Source organism: Amblyraja radiata, chromosome 14 (genome assembly GCF_010909765.2).
Source record: "Amblyraja radiata isolate CabotCenter1 chromosome 14, sAmbRad1.1.pri, whole genome shotgun sequence".
Taxonomy (NCBI): Eukaryota; Metazoa; Chordata; class Chondrichthyes; order Rajiformes; family Rajidae; genus Amblyraja; species Amblyraja radiata.
Window position 1 is genome coordinate 34,264,688 of NC_045969.1, and position 20,083 is coordinate 34,284,770.

Here is a 20,083-nt window from a genome sequence, read left to right on the forward strand (position 1 = left end):
CTGGGTTCGATCCTGACTTTGTGTGCTGTCCGCGTGGCATTTGCACAATTTGTCTGTGACTGCGTGGGTTTCCTCCAGACACTCCGGTTTCCTCCCACATCGCGAAGACGTGCAGGTTTGTAGGTTAATTGGCCTCTGTAAATTTCGCTAGTGTAGGGACTGGAAGGGAAAGTGGGACAACATGGAACTAATGTGAAGGAATGATCAATGGTTGGGGTGACTTGGTAGGCGACAGGGCTCGTTTCCACGTTGTATCTCTAAACTAAACTCAACTAAATGATAATGAATTTTTTGATGGCATTGAGAGGAGTAAATGGCAGCCACGAGGCATGTGTGATGAAAACCTGACACCTAGGTCACGATCCAATATTTAAATACATCCTCTTGCAAAGGATGTCACTTGGGGAAATCTATGATGCTTTCTAGACTGGTTGGCCTGATTCCCTTCATGAGCTAATTTGTTCAACAATTTGTGGTCTCTTTGGTGCTAGGTAGTCTCCATCATCCAAATACATTTAAATTAAGGAACCGTGTTCGATTGGATCAACAACTGAGATTACTGCTGGGCACAACACAATTCATGAATAACAACACAAAGTGTTGGAGTAACTCAGCGGATAAGGCAGCATCGCTGGAGAACATGGATAGGCATTGTTTTGGGTCAGGCCTCTTCTTCAGACCAAGACACGTCACCTATCCATCTTCTCCAGTGATGCTCCCTGGATCCACTGAGTTACTCCAGCACTTTTGGTGCTTTTTATAGACAAGCACCTGCAATTCCTTGTGTCTACAGTACATGAATAAATGCTACAGCTTGTAATCTTATAATATTTTAAAGCAGTACATTTAATATAGCAGCAGAGAACATATATCAGGAAATACAACATGCATGAATTCAAAACAAAACACTGAAAATGGGTGCAGGAGTAGGCCATTTGGCCCTTTGAGCCAGCACAGCCATTCAATATCATCACGGCTGATCATCCAGAATCAGTACCCCCTTCCGGCTTTCCTCCCATAGCCCCAAGAGCTATATCCAACTCTCTCTTGAATACATCCAGTGAATTGGCCTCCACTGCCCTCTGTGGCAGAGAATTCCACAGATTCACAACTCTCTGGGTAAAAAGTTTTTCCTCATCTCAGTCTTAAATGGCCTACCACTTAAAACTGTGACCCCTGGTTCCGGACTCCCCCATCATCGGGAACATCTTTCCTGCATCTAGCCTGTCCAATCCCTTAAGAATGTTATATGTTTCTATAAGATCCCCTCTCATCCATCTAAATTCCAGTGAATATAAGCCCAGTCAATCCATTCTTTCATCATATGTCAGTCCCGCCATCCCAGGAATTAACCTGGTGAACCTACGCTGCACTCCCTCAAAAGCAAGAATGTCCTTCCTCAAATTAGGAGGCCAAAACTGCACACAATACTCCAGGTTCGGTCTCACCAAGGCCCTGTACAACTGCAGTAGGACCTCCTTGCTCCTATACTCAAATCCTCTCGCTATGAAGGCCAACATGCCATTAGCTTTCTTCACTGCCTGCTGTAACTGCATGCTTAAGGGCCTGTCCCACTGTACGAGGTAATTCAAGAGTTCTCCTGAATTTAAAAAAAAAAATCAAACTCGTGGTAAGTAGTCCCGAACACCCAATGTACGTAGCGGGTACGTCAGTGTTCGGGAAGTCTCTTAGCGGCTTGTAACGCTAACGGCAGATACTCGGGAAACGCGGTTAGCTCGTGAAGGTTTTTCAACATGTTGAAAAATGTCCACGAGAGCCCCGAGTACCTATGACCGTAATTCTCCGAGTTCGAATCAGGAGAAACTCGGGAGAACTCTTGAATTACCTCGTACAGTGGGACAGGCCCTTTACTTTCAGTGACTGATGTACACGGACACGCAGGTCTCGTTACACCTCCCCATTTTCCTAAACTGACACCATTAAGATAATAATCTGCCTTCTTGTTCTTGCCACCAAAGTGGATAACCTCACATTTATCCACATTATACTGTATCTGCCATGCATCTGCCCACTCACCCAACCTATGCAAGTCTCCCTGCAGCCTCAGATCATCAGTAAGAGTTTTTATAGCTATATAAAAAGAAAAAGGGTGGCTAAGGTGAACGTTGGTCCATTGGAGGGTGAGACTGGAGAGTTGTTGGTGGGGAACATGGAAATGGCAAAGGCATTAAACGAGTATTTTGTATCAGTCTTCACCATAGAAGACACAAAAAATATTCCAACGCTGGATAAACAGGGGGCGGTAGGAATGGAGGAGCTAAATACTATTAAGATCACCAAGGAGGTGGTATTAGGGAAATTAATGAGACTGAAGGAGGATAAATCCCCTGGGCCTGATGGATTACATCCAAGGGTCTTGAGGGAGATAGCGGTGGGGATTGTGGATGCATTGGTGATAATTTTCCAAAACTCCCTGGAGGCAGGAACGGTCCCAGTGGATTGGAAAATGGCCAATGTAACACCTATATTTAAAAAAGGAAGTAAACAGAAGGCGGGTAACTATAGACCGGTTAGTCTAACATCGGTGGTGGGTAAAATGTTAGAGACAATTATTAAAGAAACACTAACGGGGCACTTGGATAAACATGACTTCATCGGACAGAACCAGCATGGTTTTGTGAAGGGGAAGTTCTGTTTAACGAATCTGCTCGAATTCTTTGAGGAAGTAACAACCCGGGTGGATAAAGGGGAACCGGTGGATGTGGTATACTTGGACTTCCAAAAGGCTTTTGACAAGGTGCCACATAAGAGACTATTGCTAAAAATAAAAAATTATGGGATTGGGGGTAATATATTAGCATGGGTAGAGGATTGGCTAACAAATAGGAAGCAGAGAGTGGGGATAAATGGTTCATACTCGGGATGGCAACCGGTAACTAGCGGGGTTCCGCAAGGGTCGGTGCTGGGACCCCAGTTGTTCACAATTTATATAAATGATTTGGAGGAGGGAACCAAGTGTAATATATCAAAATTTGCGGACGATACAAAAATGGGAGGAAAAGTAGGGGATGAGGAGGATAGGAAGAGTCTGCAAAAGGATATAGATAAGCTAGGTGAGTGGGCAACAACTTGGCAGATGAAATTTAATACTAATAAATGTGAAGTCATTCACTTTGGGAAAAAAAATGATAGGGCAAGTTATTTTCTAAATGAGGAGGAGCTGCGTTGTAATGCAACGCAAAGGGATCTAGGGGTAGTAGTACATGAATCACTAAAAGTTAGTATGCAGGTGCAGCAAGCAATCAGGAAGGCCAATGGAGTTTTGGCCTTTATTGCTAGGGGGATTGAGTATAAAAACACGGAGGTCTTGCTGCAGCTGTACACAGTATTAGTGAGACCACATTTGGAATACTGTGTACAGTTCTGGGGTCCATACTTAAGAAAGGATGTACTAGCCCTGGAGGCAGTGCAGTGAAGGTTTACAAGATTAATTCCTGCAATGAGGGGATTGACATATGAGGAAAGGTTAAGTAGGCTGGAACTCTACTCTTTGGAGTTTAGAAGAATGAGAGGCGATCTCATTGAAACATATAAGATCGTGAGGGGCCTTGATCGGGTGGATGCACCGAGGATGTTCCCAATGATCGGGGAAACTAGAACTAGGGGACATAGTTGCAGAATAAGGGGGGGCTCTTTTAAAACTGAGATGAGGAAGAACTTCTTCACCCAGAGGGTGGTTAATTTATGGAATTCACTGCCCCAGGGAGCAGTGGAAGCAGAAACGTTAAATATATTTAAGTCTAAAATAGATGGTTTTTTAGCTGCCAAGGGGATAAGGGGCTACGGGGAGAGGGCAGGGATATGGACCTAGGTATGGTTAGTATAGTAAGACCTGAGTGATCTCCTGGACAAGTGTCGATCGCCTGGATTGGGGTCGGAGAGGAATTTCCCGGATTTTTTTTCCCGAATTGGACCTGGGTTTTTATCCGGTTTTTTGCCTCCCCCAGGAGATCACGCGGTTCTTGGGGTGGAGAGGGGTGATAGCGGTATAAAGGGGAGGGTAGTGTCTTGTGTTCGGTGTCTTGTGTCTACTGTTTGTGGGTAAGGGTGTCTGTTTAGTGTTCAGCCATGAGCGAATGGCGGTGCGGGCTCGACGGACCTGGTGGTCTACTCTCGCACCTACTTTCTATGTTTCTATGTTTCTATCATCCTTCACACTGCCACCCAGCTTTGTGCCGTCTGCAAACTTGGAGATGTTACATTTCATTATTTTGTCTAAATCGTTAATATATATTGAAAATAACTGGGGACCCAGCACTGAGCCTTGCGGCACCCCACTAGTCACTGCCTGCCATTCTGAAAACGACCCATTAATTCCTACTCTTTGCTTCCTGTCTGACAACCACTTCTCTATCCATGTCAATACCCTACCCCAATACCATGTGCTCTAATTTTGCACACTAATCCCTTGTGTGGGACCTTGTCAAAGGTTTTTTGAAAGTCCAGATACACCACATCCACTGGCTCTCCCATATCTATTCTACTGTCACATCCTGAAAAAATTCCAGTAGATTAGTCAAGCATGATTTCCCCTTCATAAATCCATGCTGACTGACCGATCCTGTCACTGCCTTCCAAATCCTGTTATTACATCTTTAATAATCGACTCAAAAGACACAATGAAATATATTTAATGGCTGAGAAATAAAATCATCTGGCGGATAATGGCAGGCTGTTGAAATAAGGGTGTTACCTTTTTGAAGATTGTATGAAGAAACCTCTGTTATATTAAGAGCTCAAATAACACTTTTCTTTAGCTATTATACTAGGTGGTGGAGATGTGAGATAGCAGCCAACCAGGAATGCAGTGTGAGAATCACGCCTACCTAATTCTGAGCATTGCATCCACCTCTGTGTGCTCTTACAGTCAGCCTTATTTTAATACTGCAGCTGATCTCCTGTGACTCATCCACTGGGGAAGGAAGCTAGTGTCTTGGGTTTGAATGTCCTACAGCTACTTAAAGAGACAGGGTTGCTGATCTCTGCACCACACCGACACAACTGGTACAGCTGCTGCCTCACTGCGTGAGTGACCCAGGTTCGATCCTGACCTCGATTGATGTCTGCGTGGAATTTGAATGTTCTCCCTGTGACTGCGTGGGTTTCCTCAGGCGCTCTAGTCGCCTCTCACATCCCAGGGTCGTGCGTGTTTGTAGGTTAATTGGCATCTGTAAACTACATTTAATGTGTCGGGAGTGGATGAGAAAGTGGGGTAACAAAAATTAGTGTGTAAAGGTGCTAGATGGTCTGAGTGGATTCTGAAGATGTTTGAAGGACGCCAACTCAAAATGTCGTCTATCCATGTTTGGTGCCGCCTTTTTGTAAACCAGTATCTGTAATTCCTTTTATCAATAACTATAATAAAAAACTGGATATTTGTGGCAAAAAATACTGAACTGAAAGCACTGCTGGAAATCCTTCAGGAGAAAGATAGGCAACAAAGCAAACTATATATTTAGGATATGTATGAGAGTTTTTACTGATCAATGATTGTTACCTGCAGAGAGGTTAAATTCAGCTGGCTCCATGTTTCTCTGTCAAATCCAAACACAATTGCATTGGCGAGTCCATGAAGTGGAGCAGTGATAACATGCAGGAGCGTCAGGACAAAAACAGGATGATTAGGATCAAATGCATTGTGTACCCTAATATTAGGAAGAGGGAACAGAAAACAATGAACAAATTGTGCTTACTTTTAACAAACTTAGCAAACAAAACGACTAAATTTTCTGCTCTAAGTATTATTGTATACAGTGGAAAGAAGTCAAGCCCAAAAATGTGGAGCACTTCCTGGAGCTTTAATGAAATAAATATCCTAAAACGGAACAAATTTTCAGTATATTTGTACACAGTGACCTAGACAGTTTTTCAGTGTTTACTATCGTGAAATAATTCAAGTATATTTCTGAGTCAAGACTGAAACATCTCCTTGTTAACCACTGGAAACCCTTCCCTTGAAGTACAAATACTGTTTAGCCAACAGTTCCAAATGTAAAGAACACTTCAGACTCTGAGGGCTCCTGGTAACAGATGATCTCCCTAAAGTGACTCATTTGAGAATTATTGAAAGATGGAATCCTGTGTACAGGATTAGAGTAACAATGGAGAAAAATAATCCTAAAGTGAGATATCATAACTTTATTGTGGGTCTGCAAAGTTATTTGAATGAGTCTCCAAAAAGAATAACAACCTAAATTATATACAGTATACAAATATACACAAACAATTCCATTTTAACTATTTTACATTTTTGGTAAAAAGACAAATCAGCCCTGAATTAAATTAACTTGAAAGCTGCTTCTATTTAGTACTCATTCTGCTTTCTTTCTTTTCTTCAGTTTTATACCAATACAAGGTAAAGAGCTACAATACAAACAACCAGTAACCAACATTAGATAATTTGTTAATTGGCTCCAATTGCTTTATCCATTGCACAAGATCTGAAAAATACACGCACAATTGGAAAATATCTAAAAAGGAAGCAGGAAATGTTCCTCTGAGGGTCTAAGCTATAAGGAGAGGTTGACCAGGCTGGGACTCTATTCCTTGGAGCGCAGGAGGATGAGGGATGATCTGATAGAGGTGCATAAAATTATGAGAGGAATAGATCGGGTAGACACACAGAGTCGCTTGCTTAGAGTTGGGGAATCGATAACCAGAGGACATAGGTTTAAGGTGAGGGGGGAAAGATTTAATAGGAACCTGAGTGTTATTTTTTCCACACAAAGGATGGTGTATGGAACGAGCTGACAAAGGAGGTAGGGACTATTGGACCGTTTAAGAAACAATTAGACAGGCACATGGATAGGACAGGTTTGGAGGGATATGGGCCAAACGCAGGCAGGTGGGACTAGTGTAGATGGGACATGTTGGTTGGTGTGGGGAAGTTGGGCTGAAGGGCTTGTTTCCACACTGTATGATTCTATGAAATGTTGACATATATTTTCAGGGCCCCATTACAATTTCATATAGCTGAGTTTCTAGGAAAGCATCACCCTAAGGTAGGAATGTAATTGGTTGAATAATTGGTTGCTGGGCAGTCTATCCATTCTCATTATTGTATTAAACAACAATTATTTTTAATGTGTATAAGCAACAATTGCTAAGTGACAAAATGGATATAGCACAATCAACCTGCTTTTGTTTAGTTCAGTTCAGAAACTTGGTAAATGTTTCAACTAGATCGAGGCATTGAAAACAAGGTAGGTTCACTTCAAGATCTAAAAATAGTTTGGAGTTTGTATTTTATCAGAAACATGTAAGAGCTACTGATTCAGGTCAAATCCATCTTTGGAGCCAAATGTAAAATGACACGAAGAGGTGGAGGTTTTTAAGGGCCGAATGGCCTACTCCTGCACCTATTGTCTATTTACTTTATGTATGATCGGATTAAATAAATTCAGATGATTGGCAAATTCTCCAATTTGATTCAATACAGCTGTAAAATTTAGAATAAAACTCTGGTGTAAACAAGCTTGTTGCTACAAAGATAATTAGCAGTTGATATGAACCAGTAAATGGAATGAAAAGACACTAAACAACGGCAAACTCCTGCACTTGCATACAAGAGCTGTTTAAATAACCCCACTGGGTGCGTATGGTGTAGATTCAGAGAGAGAAGTAACATCTACTTCTGACAGACCACCTAGACGTTTAAATTAGTTTTTTTGAAGTTAAGTGCTTGGGCTTTTGTCACCGATAAGCTGCCCATTTTCAAAATGTTTGCTTGGACTTTACTTTCTAAGTCTGTGCCACTCAAGCTATTTTGTTAGTCAGAACAAAAAAAGCGTAGTCATTTAGGACTGCCCTTCAACAAAATAACCAGCTGCCTTTCTCCATTGAAGCAAAGTGAAGCAAAGTGAAGCAATGACACACACATGCAAAGCATTTTCCTGTGGCTAACAAGATTTAGATTCCACACATTTCCTTTTTAGAATATTAGAGTTGGTTGAAAAATGTTCAACGAGATCATCAAATTAGATTTAATTGTACTGAAACAATGAAAGATGTGTACAAATCCACCCATTTAACTATGCTGGTTGATATGATTTTGACAATTTGAAATTGTTCTCACTATTGCCTTCAAAAGGATTAACACCCAAGTGTTACGAGCATAAGGAGTTATCGATGAACTGAATGAAGAAGATTTTTAATCCAATCTAAACACAAAAATCACACAATGTCATCAAATAATGCAATACTACTCAGTACCGTTACTATCAGTATATTGTAACAACAGAAAACTGGATTATGTTTAATCTTTTCAATGTGCGGTAGGTAGTTCAAACAAAGAAATACACCATCTTTTAGAATTGCATGCTACCAGCTCCGGGGCATTTATTAATCTAGTTAATAATGTAAAGCAATTATTTCAGCATAGCCATTTTTCTACGAACGTTACTTAAATTACATATACTTGATCCAAATGCAAGAGAAGGTTAATCTCTTGTCAAACAAACTTATTTCTTAATCTAGCACCATGACCAGAACTTCCATTATCCTTCATTTAATGTATCCTATCAAAATGTCCCCAGCTGACAAAACCTCGCTGGTATTAGCACCTTGTACACTAGTCCTCTCAGGAAAATATTAGTTCTCTACTTCACCAGGTCCAATATAACACAGTGCCTAAACTTAATGAGATACCCTTATAAAATATTTTATGCTAAATAATAATGGGTCTAAGAAAAAATCTACAAAATCATTAGGAATATTTATCTAAAGAAACAGTCTTATATGTTGGTTTACAATATCTTTTTACGTTTAATTAAAAAAAAATAACACTAGTCAGAATTCTTGGAGAGTGGAGCATCAATCTCTTGTTTGCATGGTGTATATGGCTTTCATACATGTAAAGGGGATGATGGAAAAGTTAGTGAAATCCATCAAATTATCATCACCCTGCAGAATTGATTGAGAATTTAAAGACAAGTGTTGAATCAGTAAGTCCGAAACAGGTGGGCTTGTATAACAACTGTTACCTCTACCTTGATAGTTATCAGATTTAAGGCAATAATTTGATGTGCTTTCAATCAGAATAATTGTGTTGAAAAAGCTTCTGGTTATACATATGGAAATAATATTGAACAAGGTTGTTCTGTCTACTAATCTCCCTTAAACAATTTTACAACTGAGATATAAGTAGGAATTTGTGCATATCCATTATTTAACTTTTATCTATTAGCCATTAAACCTAGTATACCATCAACTTTGGTTTACTTAATGGCATTTGGCAATGTCCTGTAAATTTGAAATCTCATATCCCTCTAATTCTCCAAATCTCCAAACATTCACTTAAATAACACCCACTACACTTCCACCCAATCCGCCTGAAGTAGGTCCCGAATGGAAACGTCACCTATCCATGTTCTCCAGAGATGCTGCCTGACCTGCTGAGTCATTCCAGCACTTTGTGCCATTTATTGTAAGCCAGCATCCATAATTCCTTGTTTCCCACTCTCCAATGGTTTGTCTTCCCCTGAAGGGTTGCACAGCTGCTCCTGGTCAGCATAAGGCAGGTCAAAGCAAAACTGAATGATATTTCGGGACATTGAAAGTCAGTGCATAGCCTTACTGAGTTCTCCCAGCAGTAATGTGCAAAACACAAAATGGGTTTGAGTATTGAAAGAAAGTGTTCATAGGCAATTAGCTTCAAATGTTCAATTCCAGCCTGTTGACTGATAGTGTCTTGCCAGTTGTCAAACAATTAATTGTGAGATTAAAATTAACACCAATTTTAAAAAAAAATGCATGTTAATCATGTGACCTAGTCCGTAAAAACACATGCAATGTATATTGCTCGTGGCCCTCAGCCTGTTACAAAGCTGCTGACTTCTGACCTGATATCTCTGCCCTGCTGGTGCCATGGTGGGATTGCCAGTTTCTCGTATGAGGAGTTAAGCCCCTGTCCCACTTACGTGTCCTTGGCACGCTAATTACACGACCTCGTGGTCACGTTGAGGCACGACGGTCCCGCAAAGATCGTGCGCGATTTCATGCGCCCGCACAGCCGACTGGAGCGCGTGATGTCATTTGAAGATGGACACAAAATGCAGGAGTAACTCAGCGAGACTGGCAAAATCCCTGGAGCGAAGCAATGGGTGATGTTTCGTGTCAAGACTCTTCTTCTGGAGCCCCGCACAACTACATACCCCTCCGCGCTTCTCAGTGGGACCGGCCTCGCGCGGCCATACGATGCCCGTGCGCCTCAACGCGACGACGAGGTCGCGTAATTTGCGTTTCAAGGACACGTAAGTGGGACAGGCACTTTAGTAATGACCCTTCGCACAGCAAGAAATGGCTGTGTTCTTGGATTCATTATTGCCTAAGTCTCCAATCATACGGTCTTATTGTTAATCTTTCTAACTCTCTCTCTGGAATTTTAAATCAGGAATTATTGCACCAAGTTTATATGTTGGACATTTTGATTTTGTTATTTTCTAAAATGGGTATCCCAGTCTAAAATGGGTATCCCAGTTAGTTGTGATGTTAACACAGGGAAAAGGTACAGTCCAGGAACCCTCTTTACTCCTTCAAGACTGACCAATTGAACCAGTGGATTCAATTTTCATAACCACTGACTAATTGGATCTGAGAGGTTCCCAACCAGGGTATAGAATGGCTGGTTAGTGACTACTTTTCAGCAAGCAAGAACTCTGCCACAAGGATTAAGAGATGATTTACTGCATTTAAAGAAAATTCAAACAACATCTTCTTTTGCGGACTGAGGACACTGGCATCTCCAACTGTGCAGTGGGTCATGGTTCTGTGCTTAGTGCTTTTCTCATACAAAAACCTCCATTCTACGATCACCATCACAGCAGGAGTGGAGGTTAGAAGGCCGGATGTGGCCTGTGGGCAGAATGTTGTTCATTTTATTATTAAGATGAATCTGTGGCACACAATTAAACATATTAATCTATGTTGCCTTAATTGAGCATGCCAATAGCAATAAATTGTCAGTACTAACAGGTATTTCCAATACATTATTATAAAGATTGTAATATGTTGATTTTGATAGCTCGCCTACACCAACATTTTAAAGATATAAACTTTAAATAAACATTTAAGAATTCTGATGTTGCCACATTTCCATTTTGAAACAAAAATCCCCATGAAATGAAACTTACTTTGATTAGATTTAACGGATTTGATTAATTTTAATTTAACACAAGACTAACTGCAGACCCATTAGGTCTGCTCCCCCAACAAAATTTTCCACCACTCACTCGTTCACCCAACGCAACCCATTCTCCCAACGCAATATTCCACCACTCACGCATAGCCCCCAACTGCGCAGGCGCAGCTCATTTCTCCTCATCCCCCAGCACTCCCTCCCCATCTTCCTCATACTCCCTCTTCTTTCCCCTCTCCTCCTCCTCCCCAATCCCTGCCTCACCTCTCCCTCCCTCCTTTCCCCTACCCTGTCACTCCCTTCCTCCTTCCATAACTCCTCTCCCCTCCCCACCCGCTCCTATCCCTCTATCCCCCACTCCTCCTATCCCCCCCACTATCCCATCTCACCTCCCCCACTGCTCTCCTCTCCCTCTCTTCCCCACATCCCCTTCCTCTCCCTCTATTCCCCCTCCTCCCCCACCAGACATGAGACAAGAAAAAACTGAAAAAAGAGGAAGAGATAGATTTCTCTGCGGATTTTGAAATTCGGCAAGGCCCCACCGCCGCCCCATCGTCACGAGGCCTCATCGCCGCTGTCTCGATGTCTTCTGGATCGCCGCGTAGAACTCCGGCTGGGGCCTTGCCAGGTAGAAACCCGGGTCGGACGAAGTGGTCGGTGGCGCCCGCGCTGGGCACCACGGAGGCCGTGAAGTGGGCTCGGCCTCTCACCCACTCGGCACCACGGAGGCGCCTGCAGACGCGGCTACAGCCGGCGGAGCGTTAGTGATGCTCACTCCACCCCTTCAGCTTTATATTCTCCTCGCCGGGCGAGGCAGGCGCCGCCCGTGACTGACAGCGGACCCGGCCAATCAGTGCGGCAATGGTGCAGGAAGGGGCGTCGCTGTCCTGGCGACTGACAGGAGAGGAGACCAATCTGCGTGGCGGCGACTGACAGGACAGGAGACTAATCTGCGCATGCGCATTTTTTACGATTTTTAAACCTTAATAACTTTTCAAATATATCATCGATCGGAACAAAAGTTGTTGCCCTTGTAGCACAGGAGAATGGTGAGTACAGTGGCGAAAAACCGTAGCTCTATTGCATACCGTTTTTGCGCAAATAGAAAAAAAAACGCAAAACCGGAAGAGCACAAGATCAGAGTTTTAGTTATGTATAGAAGATATGGTCAGGGAGATAGTTTGTTTAGTCACAAATAGCTATTGATAAACTCTATATCCAACTAAAATAGTTTATGTGGTAATGATAGAACTCAAATTCAAGACTGTGGATCTTCATTGAATCATCAAGTGGTTACAGCAGGGATGGAGGTAATTCAGCCCATCATGTTTGGGCTGGCTCTTTACCATTCTTTGCCCCTTCTCCCTAGCTTTACCTTTTTTTCTCAATCATATATTAACTAATCCCCTCTCACGGGCACACTGCTATTTACCTTGATATCTGCAGACAATGCATTCGGATTCCAACCACATACTCTGCAAATAAAAATTTCGCCATTCCACTCCTGATTTTCTTCCCCTTTATTTATATCTGTGTTATCTAGTTCTTGATCCTTCCATCACTTGCGACAGCCTGACGCTTTCTCTACTCTCCAGACAATCGTTTTATATTTCTCACAACTCACCCTCTTCTTCAAAGAAAATAATTCTAGGGTCTTCAAACTCTCCTTGTAACTGTAGTCCCTCAACTTAGGAACCGCACTTATAAATCTTTTTTGGACCCTCTCTGATGGATTACTTCCTTCCCATAATGTGACAACTAAAATTGAGGCCAGACTAGCATTTTATAAAGGTTCAGCAGAACCTTCCTGCGTTTATAAGGACTATGAATCCTTACTGTCTGTGTCCCTTTAATGCCATGTGCTTCAACTTTGCCGTTAAGCCTGTCGCACCTTGTCAAAAACATTCTGGAAGTCCATGCACACACTCTGTTACTTTCCTCAAGTCTGTTACCTCATCCAAATATGATATCAAGCTGATTAAACATGATTTACCCCTAACAAATCTGTGATGGCTTGCATTAATAAATCTTTTTTTCGTAGGTGCCACTTAATCTATCTAGGCGCAATTGCATTAAAGATTTTCCCAGCACTGAGGGTAAATTGAGTGGCCAGTAATTGTTCAATTTATCTTACTCCCTTTTTTTTGACAAAGGAGTAACATTGGTTACTCTCCTGTCTACTGGTGCCATTGTACTCACTGCACCCTCTCCCCATATCCAAAGACCACTGGAATATTATGGTTAGGCACTTCCATACTTCCCTTGAAATCCTAGGATGCATTCCATTTATTTTAATGGGGTTGCTTAAAGGTCAGCTAACTCTTCTATTGCTTCTATACTATCAATTTTTAATGTATCCAGTGTCTTTACTGGGGTAGCACCATCATCCCTGGTGAAGAATAATACAGAGTACATGATATCGAATATCTGATACAAAGTACTCAATGGTGCGTGGTCTGGTCTGTGTGATGGACTAGGCTACATCCATAACTCTTCAATTTCTTGCAATCTTGGGCAGAGCTATTCCCAAACCAAGCTGTGATGGAACCCAGCAGTACGCATGTGTAGAAGTTTGTAAGAATCACTGGAGAAGTGCTGAACTGTAATCTTTAACTGGGGACAATTCTTATACCTGCATCAATAGCTCCAGAGATTTAATTTGGCAAAGACTGCACGAATGGCACCATGTTTTTAAAGAGAACGTTACTACATACCAATTTTCTTTTGTTTCAAGGAAATATTTCTATAAAACATTTAACCTTTCTGTGAAGTTTGCACAATGGCAAACTCACCAACATTAAAAGGTACTCAAAGTCAAAAAATTAAAAGCCAGTCCAAAATCTGGGGTGGCGTGGTGTTTGAAATTAATTCCAAGATATGTCCCATGTGGCAAAACCATTTATCTTGCTGTCATAATAAGAGGCATTGCTGACACGTTGTGGATAGTTAATCATCTGTTGCGACTTTTACAGCTAAATATACTTTCAATCATTCTGCAAATCATGTTCTGTCACTGAACTATGTCCACAAAATAATTGTTAACAAATAATTGTAGAGGTGGCTGGGAGTGGGAAATGAAGACAAAGATTAGCATATTTAACTGACTGGAACAATACAAATAAAAGCAATCTCTAAGTATTTTGATTAAAGTTCAGTTAGTGCAAAAGATACTGGACCAATACTGGATAAAAACCCACACCAACATTATTCCTCTCATTAAATACTGCGGGAAACCACAGTGCAGTGATACTGATTCAAGTTGTCTATTTTAATCAATATTAGTCTAAAACTGATCCATTAAGTTTGACTTGTACTCGGAAGACAAGCAGCCTCATGATCCTGAGCAACACCCAGACTGATGGCTAGGATTGTATCCATAGAAACAGAGGTCCTCAAAAGCTCTTCCTAAGAAACTGTTACAGGCATTAAACCTTTACAATTTGCGGAAGAGGATCTATGCACTGCAGCTAATGCTGATCAGACCACTGATCTACTAACCGCACTACAAACCACTAATAAAATAGATACAGTGGTCAATAAAATAGCATTGAGAAAACCAATATAGTAGCCACATGAATCATTTTGTGGCAAAATGCTTTGGACAAATGAAATTATGGACATGAAAAATGCTTCTGTAATAAGGGGGGAAATACAACGTTATAATACCATATCAAGGAAGAAAATATGCTGTAGTTTCAGGACTTTGAATTCACTTATTTACGCATAATTTATCAGAACTATAATGTAACTCTTATTATGACATTAGTCAATGGTTGAAGTCAATTGTCTTTCTAATATGTCAACTACCTGATATGTGACCTTCCCTCATATATGTAAACATCAGTCTTCCCTGTTTTGTTCTATGAAAGACATAGAATTTTGTTGATATTTGAAGCACCTCTTCAACATTATCCACATGAATGCAACATTTGGAATGCAGGAAATAAAATAAACTGATATAAAGGATATAAAGGAAACTGAAATAAAAGAAACTTTAGGGAGGCACAGTGGCACAGCGGTAGAGTTGGTGCCATAGCGCCAGAGACCCAGGTTGATCCTGACTACAAGTGTTGTCTGTACGGAGTTTGTACGATCTCCCTGTGACCAGGTGGGTTATCTTTGCGTGCTCCGGTTTCCTCCCACATCCCAAAGACGTGCAGGTTTGTAGGTTAATTGTCCCTCCGGTGGGCCGAAGTGCCTGCTTCAATGCTGTATCTCTATAGTAAACTAAACTAAACTGAACAGTAGTTTAGTTTGAAATCTGAAGATTTGTGAAACCGTGATGTTTAACTTTGGCAGTGAGTGGCAGATGGATTGAAGGAATAGTTTGTCTCTATAATGGAGGATATAATAATTATGCTCTTGCCTAATCCGTGTATAGACTCAACGTCCAATAAATATCTGAACATTCAGCATTGTATCATTACAATGTTAAAATAGAAAATTATTATGCAACAAATACTCATCTGCACAAATGATTTCCTCACCCACAACTAAAAACAGGCAATTAATCAACATTTAAAGGAACCCTTATATACATTTTCAAAATCTCCAAACGAGAATTATTGATTGGTATTGGCAGCAGAGACATAATATTGTATAATCAATCTCTACGGAGAGAGGAGGAGCCATCTTGGTGAACGGCTGTTAGCCAGCAGCCATCCGTTTTAAATTCGTTTTTTTTATAGTTTTTAGTGAGTCCTGTTTTTTGTTTGTAGGGGATATGGTCTTTTAATGTGGGGGGTAGGTGTAAACTTTATTTCTAGGTCCCTACCTGGTCGGTGTGGCAGCCTTTTCTCCGGGCTGCCCGTCGACCCGTCCTCGTGGCCTACCTGCGGGCTTGGAGCGCCGTTTCCTGGCAGGGGCGGCACAGCGTTGGAGCGCTGGAGCGGAGTGGAGTGGAGCGGGCGACGCCTTGCCTGGGTCGCCGCGCTGGAGCTCTGGCGAGCTGGACCGCCGAGAGCAACATCTCCGGGCTGCGGGTCTGCGGAGCGGAGAGGCGGCAGTGCGGAGAGGCGGCGCCGACTTTTTCATCGGGAGCCTGGGAGCTCCAAACTGGCGCGGCCTTGTCGGCTTCGGCAGCCGCGGGCTCCAACCAGGAAGCGGCCGTTCCAGGTGGCCCAGCCGCCGAAAGGACTCTCCCGACGCCGGGGCAAGACCACCCGGTGAGAACGGCCAGGGACATCGGGCCTCCGTAGAGGCAATTGCGGTGGCCTCAATAGGCCTGACTTTGGGGTGAACATGGGGTAGGGACTGGACATTGTGCCTTTCCCCACAGTGGTGTCCACTGTGGGGGGATGATTTTTTTGTCTAATTGTAGTCCTGTAGGTCTGTGTCCAAGATGGCTGCCGTGAAGAGAGAGTGGACGTTGGCGCGCTTTGGCTGCCGCTGCTCTCTCTTCACACTGTGTTTTTGATTTTCTGTTTTTGGATTGAATTCTGTTTTTAATTTGTGTCTCTGTGATGTCTTTATTACTTGTTATATTCCGATTATATGTTATTCCGATTACTATGTAAGGTGTCCTTGAGATGTCTGAAAGGCGCCCATTAAATAAAATTTATTATTATTATTACTCAATTGTATACAAATATGAAGAGCAATGGTTTTATTGCAGTTTGAATAAAATTAATATCAAGTAGATTAAAATGTTCTCCCAATTATTGGAACACAACATTTATATAACATGCATTACTTTGAAAAAGAACTATCTTCCTCCAAAAATAAGATTTGATGAAAGGTCGTGGAACTGAAAGTTAGTTCTGTTTCTCTCTCCTAGATGCTGCCTGACCTGCTGAGTATTTCCAACATGTTCTGTTTTAATTTATATTTAATGATTTACTGGAAGCGGACTGACTTTTTCACCACCAGAGGGAGCAATGGTTTGATGCTTGGCACCAAAATGCCAGATTAAATAATCAAGTGGAAAAGACATGTTCGTAGCAAGATTTACCAAGTGCAAAATTATATTGGTTGGGTCCTCCAGATATTGAACATATGACAAATACATAGTAGGGCACTTATTGTGCTCCTGTCGGAAACCAGGGGCATCGCTACACAGAGCAATAGAAAATAAAAGCGATATAAGGAAATTAAAGCCACAGAAGGAAATTAAAGTAAAAAACACGCGTTAGATTTCCAAAGGTTCTAAAATAATCCTGAAACAACATGCCATTCTTTTGATTGTGGTTCCTAGGTTATTGTCTTCAAACCCGATCTATAAATACCCACTAAGGATTGAATCGCCTGCAATAGGCCATTCAGACTTAAATAACCCCCAGATTTTAAACGTTCTTTGAGAGTAAGGGATTTAATCACAGACTCAGATCGACACTTCACTTCGGTCCATCAATGGACCTCCCAAAAAATCCAATGGCCGAGTAGTTTTTATGTCGGGAAAATCGCTACAGTATCTTACACTTGATGGAGGGTTTGGAAACCCCATTGATTTCAATGGTAATTCCAGACCTGCACATTAGGAGGCAACATGTAAAGCATGTTTTAAACATTATTTTGTTAAGATGTTTTAAAGTAACTGTTCTATATTTAAGAAAGAACTGCAGATGCTGGAAAAATCGAAGGTAGATAAAAAAACTCTCCCTCCGCTACATTGACGACTACATTGGTGCTACCTCCTGCACTCGTGCAGAACACACTGACTTCATCCTTTTCACCACTAACTTCCATCCGACACTCAAATTCCTCTGGACCATTTCCGACATCTCCCTACCGTTTCTAGACCTCACCATCTCCATCACAGGTAACAAGCTACTGACCGACATCTACTACAAACCCACTGACTCCCATGGCTATCTGGACTACACTTCTTCCCACCCTGCCTCCTGTGAGGTCGCTATCCCCTACTCCCAATTCTTCCATCTACGCCGCAACTGCACTCAGGATGAGGTGTTCCACACCAGGGCATCGGCGATGTCCTCATTCTTTAGGGAACGGGGGTTCCCCTTTTCGACTATAGATGAGGCTCTCACCAGGATCTCCTCTATATCTTGCAGCTCCGCTCCCACTCCCCATCCCCCTACTCTTAACAAGGACAGAGTCCCCCTTGTTCTCGCCTTCCACCCTACCAGCCGTCACATACAACATATAATCCTCCGACATTTTCGCCACCTCCAACCGGATCCCACCACTGGCCACAACTTCCCATATCTTCCCCTTTCTGCTTTCCGCAGAGACCGTTCCCTCCGTAACTCCCTGGTCAATTTGTCCCTTCCCACCCAAACCGCCCACTCCCCTGGTACTTTCCCTTGCAACCGCAGGAAATGCTACACTTGTCGTTTTATCTTCCCCCCTCGATTCCATCCAAGGAGCCAAGCAGTCTTTCCAGGTGAGGCAGAGGTTCACCTGCACCTTCTCCAACCTCATCTAGCATCCGCTGTTCCAGTTGTCAACTGCCCAACATCGGAGAGACCAAGCGCAGGCTTGGCGATCGCTTCGCCCAACACCTCCGCTCAGTTCGCAATAACCAACCTGATCTCCCGTTGGCTCAGCACTTCAACTCCCCGTCCCATTCCAAATCCGACTTTTCTGTCCTGGGCCTCCTCCATGGCCACAGTGAGCCCCACCGCAAACTGGAGGAACAGCACCTCATATTTTGCTTGGGTAGTTTACACCCCAGGTATGAACATTGACCTCCAATTTCAGGTAGTCCTTGCTTTCTCCCTCCTTCCCCTCCCCTTCCCAGCTCTTCCCCAGCCTACTGTCTCCGCATCTTCCTTTCTTCCCCCCCCCCCCCCCGACTGATGTCTGAAGAAGGGTCTCGACCCGAAACATCGTCTATTCCTTCGTTCCATAGACGCTCCCTCACCTGCTGAGTTTCTCCAGCTTTTATGTCTACCTTTGATTTATATTTCCATAATTTTTAATATATTTTCTGGGGTCAAGGAAAGAGCGTTCACGTCGCGGCCCTGTTTCCACCAATCTTTCCACTACCACGCACAGGAAGCGCAAGACGCCATTGTATGCAGATGCCGAGAAGTGTGTTCAGCTCGGCTGAACAATTTCTAATCTTGTGATGTGGACTTGATAAGAAGAAGAATATATTTTCTAAATAAATCTGAGTCAGACACATCTCAATGCCAGCTTTGCCTTTTGTCCAAGGCGATCACAGGCTTTTGGACAGCTGGATCGCTTCACCCTGGTGCCTGTGATCTGCCCGCCACCGTGAGCTCGCCACTGATGCGAAGGTGGGAGGGTCAGTAAATCTGTTCTTCGCTGGATAATTGCAGATTATGGGTAGCGAGCCCAGCTTAGAATGAAGGAGTTCCAGCCCTAAAACGTCGCCTTCCCCGTTCCCTTTTTCCTCCAGAGATGCTGCTTGACCCGCTGAGTTCCTCCAGCAATTTGCATTGTGCCCCGCCCAGTGTGGTCTGGCTCAATATGTTTGTCATTAAAGATAGACATAAAGTGCTAGAGTAACCCAATGGGTCAGGCAGCATCTCTGGAGAAAAGGGATGGGTTGCATTTCTAGCCAAAAAGGCAGCCATTCCTTTTCTCCAGAGATGCTGCCTGACCCGTTGAGTTATTCCAGCACTTTGGGTCTATCTTTGGTATAAGGCGGCATTTGCAGTTCTTTGTTTCTATGTCATTAAATTTAATTACTTCAACCAATCATAAGTCTGAAAAAAGGACATAATTCCAATACATCCTGTATGACTTCCTAATGATTTATGCACATTATTGATACAACAATAAATTAAAAGTAAACTCATGGTCCTGGGAAAAGTTCCCTGGTTAAACTGTGGACATCAAATAATTTGATCTGCTTTCAAACATCTTCTACACAATGAGGTGCCACAGGTGGCAGCAGATGCTGGAATCTGCAACAAATAGAAAACTCCTGGAGGAATTCAGTGGGTCAGGCAGCATCTGTGGAGACAGAGCGGAAGTCCACCGTTCAGACTGAGACCCTGC

General features: G+C 42.7%; 1 protein-coding gene across 1 annotated transcript in view; it reads right to left on the minus strand.

Annotated features, from left to right (window-relative positions):
• Window positions 1-20,083, minus strand: part of LOC116980661 (G-protein coupled receptor 1-like) — a 114,630-nt gene that overhangs the window by 3,459 nt on the left and 91,088 nt on the right. The window contains exon 12 of the mRNA XM_033033104.1: window positions 5,519-5,666. Coding sequence (XP_032888995.1) covers window positions 5,519-5,666 — 148 coding nt within the window. The remainder of the gene's footprint in view (window positions 1-5,518; window positions 5,667-20,083) is intronic.